Raw genomic sequence first — 10,622 nt, 5'->3', positions numbered from 1 at the left:
AAACATAATAATAAAAATAATTAAAGAACAGTGAGGGTTGGGCGCGGTGGCTCACGCCTCTAATCCCAACACTTTGGGAGGCCGAGGCAGGCGTATCACCTGAGGTCAGGAGTTCAAGACCAGCCTGGCCAACATGGTGAAACCCCGTCTCTATAAAAATACAAAAATTAGCCGGGCATGTTGGCAGGTGCCTGTGATCCCAGCTACTCAGGAGGCTGAGGCGGGAGAATTGCTTGAACCCGGGAGGCAGAGGTTACAGTGAACTGAGATCGTGCCTTTTCACTCCAGCCTGGGCGACAGAGCGACACTCCCTCTCAAAAAGAAAAAAAAAAGAAAAAAAGAACAGTGAGGAGACATGCAGAGGGATGGATTTAAGAGGCATTTATTTATTTAGTCTATAAAATTAACCTGGTCATCAAAGGATTTTATGGGTGACAAAAACTAATCCAAGATGACTCCAAGGTTTCTGGTTTAGGCAACTGTTGAACAGATAATTCACAGATGATAATCCCAAAGGCAGAACGGATATACAAAGGAAATAAAACATGAGAGAATTATGGTATTTGGTTCAGTTTAAGGAGCAGGGTGTTTAGGAGTTACAGGAGGCCAGAAGATGGAACCCTGGGGAAACACCAACATTTAAAGGGGCAGGAAAGGTAGAGAATAAGGGCGAAAGGATTACTCAACATTTTGCTCTCCAGGTTTGCCTGGCTCAGATCTATATAAAGAAAAGGAGCAGGGAATGAAGTAAAACTGTTACAGGAAAGGGGTCCCAATCCAGACCCCAAGGCAAGGTTCTTGGATCTCATGCAAGACAGAATTCAGGGCGAGTCCACAGTGCACAGCAAAAGCAAGTTTATTAAGAATGTAAAGTGGTGAAAGTACAGCTACTCCACAGACAGAGTGTTCCCGAAAGAAAGAGAAGGAACGCATCCACCCTAAGTACAACACTTAGTTTATATATAGAATAAAAAAAGATCATGGGGACATGTGCTGTGCTACAAGGGTTTGTGATAAAGGATTAATTACTATATTATGTAAGAATCGATATCTTTATTTATTTATGAGACAGAGTCTTACTCTTGTCGCCCAGGCTGGAGTGCAGTGGTGCAAGGACGGCTCACTGCAACCTCCGCCTTCCCAGATTCAAGCGATTCTCCTGCCTCAGCCTCCAGAGTAGCTGAGATTCGAGGCATGTGCCAACCACACCCGGTTAATTTTTGTATTTTTAGTAGAGACGGGTTTCACCATGTTAGCCAGGCTAGTCTTGAACTCCTGACCTCAAGTGATCTGCCCGCCTCAGCCTTCCAAAGTGCTCGGATTACAGGCGTGAGGCACTGTGCCCAGTCCATTATTATCTTTAAAGCAAAATTAGGAATGCTTCTGTTCTCAAAATATCGAGATACCTGGACACTTCGAAGTCTGGGTCTGTTTAGTAAACATTATCAATCTGTTGCCTTAATGGTATACATCTAGAGGCTAGGAACACCTAACTTTCCGGGAATGCAGCCCAGCAAGTCCCAGCCTCATTTTCCTAGCCCTCACTCAACACAGAGTCGCTCTATTTCGAACCCCTCTGACATATTCTCTCTCAGATGTGAAAACTGCTGCAGCAGCTCCCTATTTGCAACACCGCACATGGAAATCACAGCAATGGACAGCCCTTCACAAAAGCTTCTGGGGAGGGAGGGCCTGGTGGCTCAACTCCCGTAATCCCAACCCACTGGGAGGTCGAGATAGGTGGATCCCTTCAGCTCGAGTTCTAGACTGGCCTGGGCAACGTGGGGAGATCCTGCCTCTATTTTTTTAAAAAATTACATATATATATATACACACACACGTATATATGCATACATATATACATATATATAATGCTTCTGCGTTGGCAATTCAGATGATTTGGCGAGTGTGTCTTTTTTCATTGCTAAAAACCTGTCACGTTGGCTCTCAGAGACTTGTGATGCCTGAAGACACAGGTAATGGGAAAAAGATCAGCATTCTGGGAAAAGGTTCCACAATTTTATTAATCATACACCATCTGTGTCCGCCCTTTTAGAGAAATGGGCGCAATCAGACAACGACCTCGGCTTTACACCTGTTCTCCATGAGGCCCTAGTTGTTTCCTACTGTAAGCCGCCCCAGAAAAGCTCCGCATCAATTAACCCACGGGAACAGCCCGGGCTGGAGGATGCCCCTGGAATCCAGCCTCCCGCCGCGCCTCCTCCCCCGCAAGCTGTTTCTTCCTGCCTACCGGAAGTTCAGGGCTCCGCCCACTTCCGCAACTCTGAAGCCACCGCCGGAAACACCTGGCCTCAGCCAATAGTTAGCTTCCCAGGAATCGTTACCTCTGACCTCGGGGCTAATCAGAGACAGTGGGACGCACCCCTCGCGAGAGGTGAGGTTGAAGCTGCCTCCGCCATCTTGGAGATGGGAGACGGGCGATGGCTGTGGTCCTTCTGCTAATGCAAACAACAAAACGGGCACACTAGTCACCCCCGAGGGAGGCCACCATCACTGTAACTGTTGGCCAAAGCTACAAAAGAGCGAGGGTGTCCAACCGAGCGCGGCGACACTGAAAGCAGCTTCCCCTGCCTTCTGCGGCGGCAGAAGTGAAGTGCCTGAAGACCGGAAGGATGGTGCAGTCCTGCTCCGCCTACGGCTGCAAGAACCGCTACGACAAGGACAAGCCCGTTTCTTTCCACAAGTGAGGACCCTGCGCGCCTCGCGGGGCCGGTCTTAGCCAGGGTGGGGGCGCGCGACCGGCGGGGCCGGGGGCGGAGCCAGGCGCGTGTCCGCGCGAGGGGCGGGTGGGGTCTGGGGCCGGCCGCGCGAGGCGTTTCCCGCCGCGTCCTGCTGGGAACCGTCGCCCGATCGCGCGTTCTCGGCGCGCGTCTCCGCGGCGGTTGTTTCTTGCGCTCTCGGAACAGGTCCTCGTTGCAGGCTTCGCTCCAGGCCTCGGTTGACGAGTTTGGAGCCCGCGGGCGATGCCTATGGTGGCGCGGGTTTTGCCGCCACCAGGGTCACGAGCAGCCAGGTGTTGTAATAACGTCTTAGGGGTAAATTTGAAATATAAACAAAGGCCTTCAAACGAAGAAATCACTATTTTTTCCCTTGTCGTGGATGGGAGGCCAGCATCGTAGCAATTAAGGGTTTTTTGGCTGGGAAATCCTGGAGAATTTTTGCCCCAAATCTCTAGGAACTAAGCTTTAAGGACCCTGAGTTTTGAAGAAAGCTTCAGGTACTGCCAAGATAAATCGTTATCTTTTCAGCACACAATAATGATAATATGGATAGTTACAACATGGATCATAATAAAATGACTCACACTGATCTTTATTTATTACGGCATTACCTGTGCATAGAGGAAGCTCTTTCGAAAGAAACTGCCCCACAGCTTTCAGAGCTGTCTTATCCAATAGGTAGCACAGTTAAGAGTGCTAGGATCAAAAATATTCTCTTGAAAATAGGAAAAAAAGTGCAAAGTTGCAATTATGATAATCAAACGCTTGTAAAATGTGACATAACATTCAGCTGAATTTGTTTACAAATTTTAATTACATTTATGTTAAGTTTTCTTTGTAAGAATTCCTGACAACTATATGCAGATGATAGCTAAGAAATCAGATCCAGGGGTAAACTATACAAATTAGTCATAGGTAATTAGCTAATTATCTTTTATAATTAGGTAATTACAAAAGCAAAATGTTAAATATCCTTTCAATTTTTTTATTTTGGTGTGGAGCCATCTATGTTTACTAGGGGAGTGTCCATGCATTTTTTAAGTGTTTGATATCATGTGAGATGGAACCTATAGAAATAAGAGAGTGTAGAACATAGGTCTCCAGAGTAATGATGTTACCCCTTGGCGAAGGGGGTAGAACACTTACAGGATTCAGTTCAGGATATCCTAATATTGTCTCTTAATTTAATTGGAATTTCTGTAAACATGTTCTTTCGAAATGTAGGAAAAGGTCAGGTGATGGTAACAGGATTACATGTGCAGCTCCCCACCCACATTTCTGATGGCATGGCAGAAGGAATCTAAAATTATGGAAAATGTTTCACTGGCACTGGAAACAAGTTTAAGGAGGGTATTCACACGTCAGAAATAACTGTGTTTTTGGCCAGGCACAGTGGCTCATGCCTGTAATTCTCAGCACTTAGGGAGGCCTAGGTGGGCAGATCACCTGACGTCAGGATTCAAGACCAGCCTGGCCAACATGGCAAAATCCCGTCTCTACTAAAAATACAAAATACAGGCGTACGCCTGTAATCCTAGCTACCTGGGAGGCTGAGGTAGGGGAATCGCTTGAACCTGGGATATGGAGGTTGCAGTGAGCTGAGATCTTGCCCTGCACTCCAGCTTGGGTAACAGAGCCAGACTCCATGTCAAAAAAAAAAAAAAAAAGAGAAATAACTGTTTCTGCTAGGTGTTAAACACATACGGATTGAATCAAAAGAAGAGCTAACCTGCATCTTATCCCTTATCTAAAAGAGCAGGTTTAGGGAGAGTAGATGGGAAAGATTTTAACAGAATCTCACAAACAGCTGTAAATTTGTGGTCCTTGTGCCAGGAGGCCCTAGGTACTGACTGAATTTTAGCAGCAAATGCTACCATAGTTTATGCTTACAGAGCCAGGAGGCCATAGGTACGGAATTTTACCAGCAAATGCCACCCTAGTTTATACGTATAGAGGCCATTTCCAGCTGAGATTTTCTTCTTCTCCTTTTGAGATGGAGTCTTGCTCTGTCACCAGGCTGGAGTGCAGTGGCACGATCTCGACTCACTGCAACCTCTGCCTCCCCGGTTCAAGCGATTCTCCTGCCTCAGCCTTCTGAGTAGCTGGGACTACAGGCGCGCAACACCACGCCCAGCTAATTTTTTTTTTTTTTTTTTTTTGAGACGGAGTCTGGCTCTGTCGCCCGGGCTAGAGTGCAGTGGCCGGATCTCAGCTCACTGCAAGCTCCGCCCCCCGGGTTTACGCCATTCTCCTGCCTCAGCCTCCCGAGTAGCTGGGACTACAGGCGCCCGCCGCCTCGCCCGGCTAGTTTTTTGTATTTTTTAGTAGAGACGGGGTTTCACCGTGTTCGCCAGGATGGTCTCGATCTCCTGACCTCATGATCCGCCCGTCTCGGCCTCCCAAAGTGCTGGGATTACAGTTGTGATTACAGGCCACGCCCAGCCCCAGCTGAGATTTTCTAGGAGTACCACTTATCCCACCGTCTGCATAGTGGCAGCAGAGAGTGCTATGTTGTACAAAGAAAAGGGACTGTCATAAAGATCTCTTACTAGCAGAGTCAGGCTCTAGCATATTGTACATGGAAGAGAAAACTGTGAAACGTAAATTCAAAACCCCCTTCCTTTGTTTTTTTTTCTAATCCCCCCAGTTTACCAAATCCTTAATTTGGAAGAGTAAAACCACAATAAATTTAAACTCTCACTATCCCCGTTTACCTGGGCCTAATGGACATCCCAGTTGATTAGAAAATAAATACTTTTCTTTCATTATTATCTGCCTTTAATTCAAATTTACCCTGTTCGTATTTGTCCAGACTGATGCTAAGAGAACTAGAAGCCCCTCTTTCCCAGTACATAGATACAAATGTGCAATGTTTGTCTTCCTGTGCAGCACACAGAAAATTACTGGTAAAAATAGAATACAGTTTTTTTCTTTTTGAGACAGGGTATGGCTCTGTCACTCAGACTGGAGTGCAGTGGAACCATCTCAGCTCACTGCAGCCGTGACCTCCCAGGCTCGAGGAATCCTCCCACCTCAGCCTCAGCCTCCCAAGTACCTGGGCACATACCACTATACCCAGCTAATTTTTGTATTTTTTGTAGAGACAGGGTTTTGCCGTGTTGCCCAAGCTAGTCTTCAACCTCCTGGACTTAAGCAGTCTCTTGGACCTTGGCCTCCCAAGTGCTGGGATTACAGACATGAGCCACGGGCACATTTATTCTATAGTATGTATTTTACTTGAATCTTTTGGTGAACTCACTATAAAAAGTTAAACATTAATAAATGAGGGCCCAGCGCAGTGGCTCACGCCTGTAATTCCAGCACTGTGGGAGGCCAAGGTGGGCGGATCACGAGGTCAAGAGATCGAATCCATCCTGGCCAACATGGTGAAAGCCCGTCTCTACTAAAAGTACAAAACTTAGCTGGGCATGGTAGCATATGTGGTGGCAGGCGCCTGTAGTCCCAGCTACTTGGGAGGCTGAGGCAGGAGAATCACTTGAACCCAGGAGGTGGAGGTGCAGTGAGCCAAGATTGCGCCACTGCACTCCAGCCTAACAACAGAGCAAGACTGTGTCTCAAAAAAAATTTTTTTTAATTAATAAATGAGATAGATAACTAGAGCTAATCTTTAATCCAGTATGATAATACCATTGTAACATCTTTAATACCAATGTAAGATCTTTCCTACGTTGGAAAGTTTGGGTGCCTTTATTTTAAAAAAATCAGCACAGATAATTGAATTATGCCTTCTTCTTAGGTTTCCTCTTACTCGACCCAGTCTTTGTAAAGAATGGGAGGCAGCTGTCAGAAGAAAAAACTTTAAACCCACCAAGTATAGCAGTATTTGTTCAGAGCACTTTACTCCAGACTGCTTTAAGAGAGAGTGCAACAACAAGTTACTGAAAGAGAATGCTGTGCCCACAATATTTCTTTGTACTGAGCCACATGACAAGGTAATATGCGTTTTAAAATATTGGGTTGCTTTCTGTTTATCAAACTGATATGTTCATTGATTAAAATGTGGAAAACTCAGTTAAAGAGAATAAATGTGCCTGGAACTTTGTGTAGTTAACAGTGATACACTTCTGAAAACACAAAATGCGGTTTATTTAAGATAAATATCCTCACACTAAGAAACTTAGTCCAGCCCTTGTAACTTACTTAAAAATCACTCTGTACTGCCAGTTATATATTGATAAGTTTTGGGTTTTCTTTATCAGTGACAGTTTAGTTTCAAAGCATTTTTTTCTCCTCAGTGCTTAGTATTTAATTGGATCTGATTATTCATTTTGTCTCTTTCTTGCACCGTCCCTTTATTGCAGGTAGAAAAGTTTATTCAAACTGAAACTGTTTTCTCATTTTGGAATGTTTCTGTACCACTGATTCACCACAAAAGTCTAATATTTCTTAAATTCCACAGAATATTTATTTATTTATTTATTTATTTATTTATTTATTTATTTTTGGGAGACAGAGTCTCTCTGTCACCCAGGCTGGAGTGCAGTGACATGATCTTGGCTCACTGCAACCTCCGCCTCCTGGTTTCAAACAATTCTCTTGCCTCAGCCTCCCGAGTAGCTGGGATTATAGGCATACACCACCACACCCGGCTAATTTTTGTATTTTTAGTAGAGACGGGGTTTCGCCATGTTTGGCCAGGCTGGTTTCAAACTCCTGACCTCAGGTGATCCGCCCACCTCTTCCTCCCAAAGTGCTAGGATTACAGGCGTGAGCCACTACCCCTGGTCAGTCCACAAATTGTTTTAAACTGTTATTTTTAGTTACTAAATTCAAACATACTTTGTACTTTTGTTTTAGAAAGAAGATCTGGAGCCACAGGAACAGCTTCCTCCACCACCTTTACCGCCTCCTGTTTCCCAGGTTGATGCTGCTATTGGATTACTAATGCCACCTCTTCAGACCCCTGTTAATCTCTCAGTTTTCTGTGACCACAACTATACTGTGGAGGATACAATGCATCAGCGGAAAAGGATTCATCAGCTAGAACAGCAAGTTGAAAAACTCAGAAAGAAGCTCAAGACCGCACAGCAGCGATGCAGAAGGCAAGAACGGCAGCTTGAAAAATTAAAGGAGGTTGTTCACTTCCAGAAAGAGAAAGACGACGTATCAGAAAGAGGTTATGTGATTCTACCAAATGACTACTTTGAAATAGTTGAAGTACCAGCATAAAAAAATGAAATGCATATTGATTTCTAATGGGGCAATACCACATATCCTTCTCTAGCCTATAAAGGAGTTTCATTTAAAAAAATAACACTTGATTACATATATAAAAACAGTTCAGAATATTTTTTTAAAAAAATTCGATATATACTGTAAAAGTATAAATTTTTTTGTTTGTAATTTCAGGTTTTTTACATTTTAACAAAATATTTTAAAAGTTATAAACTAACGTCAGACCTCTAATGTAAGTTGGTTTCAAGACTGGGGATTTGGGTTTTTTCTTTTTTAGTATTTATAGAAATAATGTAAAAATAAAAAGTAAAGAGAATGAGAACAGTGTGGTAAAAGGGTGACTTCAGTTTAAAACTTAAAATTAGTACTGTTTTATTGAGAGAACTTAGTTATATTTTAAATCAGAAGTATGGGTCAGATCATGGGACATAACTTCTCAGAATATATATATATATGTACATATTCTCATATGTAAAGTCACATGGTTCATTTATGTTTCTGAATCAGTTATCAAAGATAAATTGGCAAGTCAGTACTTAAAAAGAAAAAAAGATTTGATTGTCTTCACAGCAGAAAAGAGTCATTGCGTATCTGATCAATATCAATAACTTTAGATTCTAAGAGTGGATTTTTTTTTTTAATGGGCTCCTATTTTTCCCCCTACTGTCTAGCATTATAAAATTAGAAGTGTATTTTCAGTGGAAGAAACATTCTTCAATAAATAAAGTAAGGCATTGTCATCAATGAAGTAATTAAAACTGGGGCCTGATCTATGATATGCTTTTTTCTTTCATTACCCTCTAGCTGAAGGACATCCAGTTCCCCAGCTGTAGTTATGTATCTGCCTTCAATGTCTCTGACAAATGTGCTGTGTTAGTAGAGTTTGATTTGTATCATATGATAATCTTGCACTTGACTGAGTTGGGGCAAGGCTTCACATAAAAAATGATTTCTTCACTTTTAACACAAGTTAGAAATTATATCCCATTTACTTAAATGAGTGATTTATATTCAGAACAACCTACTATGTAGTGTTTATTTTACTGAATGTGGAGATTTAAACACTGAGGTTTCTGTTCAAACTGTGAGTTCTGTTCTATATTTGTGAGAAATTTTACATATATTGGAAATGAAAATATGTTCTGAGTAAACAAATATTACTATAGGAGTTATTTAGATTTAGAATAACTGTTCCAATGATAATTATTACTTTTATATTTCAAAGTACACTAAGATAGTTGAAGAGTAATAGACCCTTTAAGACAGTATTAAAGGTGTGAAACAATGGTGTTCAAAGTGTCTTTTGTAGAACTGGTTTTCATTGTAGTTCACTGCCATGCTGCCAGTGGATAGCACTGTGATTCATGGATATTTGATGTTTTATGAACCAGTATCTCAAAAATAGAAATAATGATTGGAAGATTACTTGAAGTTGGGCTGGGCACCATGGCTCACGCCTGTAATCCCAGCACTTTGGGAGGCCGAGGCAGATGGATCACAAGGTCAGGAGTTCGAGACCAGCCTGGCCAATATGGTGAAACCCCATCTCTGCTAAAAATACAAAAACTAGCAGGGCATGGTGGCGAGCGCCTATAGTCCCAGCTACTTGGGAGGCTGAGGCAGGAGAGTTGCTTGAACCTGGGAGGTGGATGTTGCAGTGAGCTGAGATGGCACCACTGTACTCCAGCCTGGGCAATACAGCGAGACCCCATCTCAAAAAAAAAAAATTACTTGAAGTTACATAGTCTGATAACATCATTTAGAACTAATGCTGATCAACCAGAAGACTTTTACAGATTATTCATGGAACTCATAACTGTTTTTAGAGGCTACAAAGTATTCAAGTAGTTTGGTTTTATATGTTGTCTTTCTAGCAATTCCTGGAAGTACTCAGGAATATTTAGATTTATTCCTGAATACTTTGAAAAGTATATACCTTTGGCTGGGCACGGTGGCTCATGCCTGTTATCCCAGCAATTTGGGAGGCCGAGGCGGGCAGATCACCTGAGGTCAGGAGCTCGAGACCAGCCTGACCAACATGGAGAAACCCTGTCTCTACTAAAAATACAAAATTAGTGGTGGCGCATGCCTGTAATCCCAGCTACTTGGGAGGCTGAGGCAGGAGAATCATTTGAACCTGGGAGGCGGAGGTTGCCGTGAGTGAGGGCGGCGCCATTGCACTCCAGCCTGGGCAACAAGAGCAAAACTCCGTCTCAAAAAAAGAAAAAAAAGAAAAAAAAGAAAAGTATATACCTTCAATCTAAGTACTCTTCTACATAAAAGATAAATCCTATGTGTGTGTCCCAGAATGAAGAATCCAGGTTAGATTATAAAAATGGAAATCATAATTACTTAGCATATTAGCATTATTATTTAACCTCAAGCTACTTTCTTTTCATAACAGACATAAATCCCCATTTGGAGAGAACTAAGCAAGCAGCATGTATGCCAACTGCTTTCATTTAAATAATCTATCATAGTAGTTAAACAGAAGTTTGAGGCGCAGGTACTTATTTCTGAATTGACTATTGTATTGTTTATAACATTGCCAAGAAAAGAAGGTCTGCCAAGAAAAGTAGGTTCTGTTCAGGCATAGTGAAACAGTCTGACACAAACAGGGACAAGGACTCAATTTTTTTTTTTTTTTTTTTTTTGAGAAGGAGTCTCGTTCTTGTTGCCCAGGCT

At 42.7% G+C, this 10,622-nt stretch overlaps 1 protein-coding gene across 3 annotated transcripts; it reads left to right on the top strand.

Annotated features, from left to right (window-relative positions):
* The first annotated feature begins 2,397 nt into the window (after positions 1-2,397).
* On the top strand, positions 2,398-9,222 carry THAP1 (THAP domain containing 1). Of its 3 annotated transcripts, none has more exons than XM_045398211.3 (3): positions 2,398-2,704; positions 6,499-6,694; positions 7,560-9,222. In XM_045398211.3, exons 1-3 carry the CDS (start codon positions 2,634-2,636, stop codon positions 7,929-7,931), a joined length of 639 nt encoding a protein of 212 aa, XP_045254146.1. In that variant the 5' UTR covers positions 2,398-2,633; the 3' UTR covers positions 7,932-9,222. The 3 variants fall into 3 exon arrangements, with proteins under 3 accessions (XP_045254146.1, XP_015309848.2, XP_005563290.1); XM_005563233.5 differs by lacking the exon at positions 2,398-2,704 and adding an exon at positions 2,806-3,034; XM_015454362.4 differs by lacking the exon at positions 6,499-6,694.
* Positions 9,223-10,622: the final 1,400 nt, after the last annotated feature.

Source organism: Macaca fascicularis, chromosome 8 (assembly GCF_037993035.2).
Source record: "Macaca fascicularis isolate 582-1 chromosome 8, T2T-MFA8v1.1".
NCBI lineage: Eukaryota > Metazoa > Chordata > Mammalia > Primates > Cercopithecidae > Macaca > Macaca fascicularis.
Note: the sequence above shows the minus strand (reverse complement) of the source record. Positions and strands in the feature narration are given on the sequence as shown.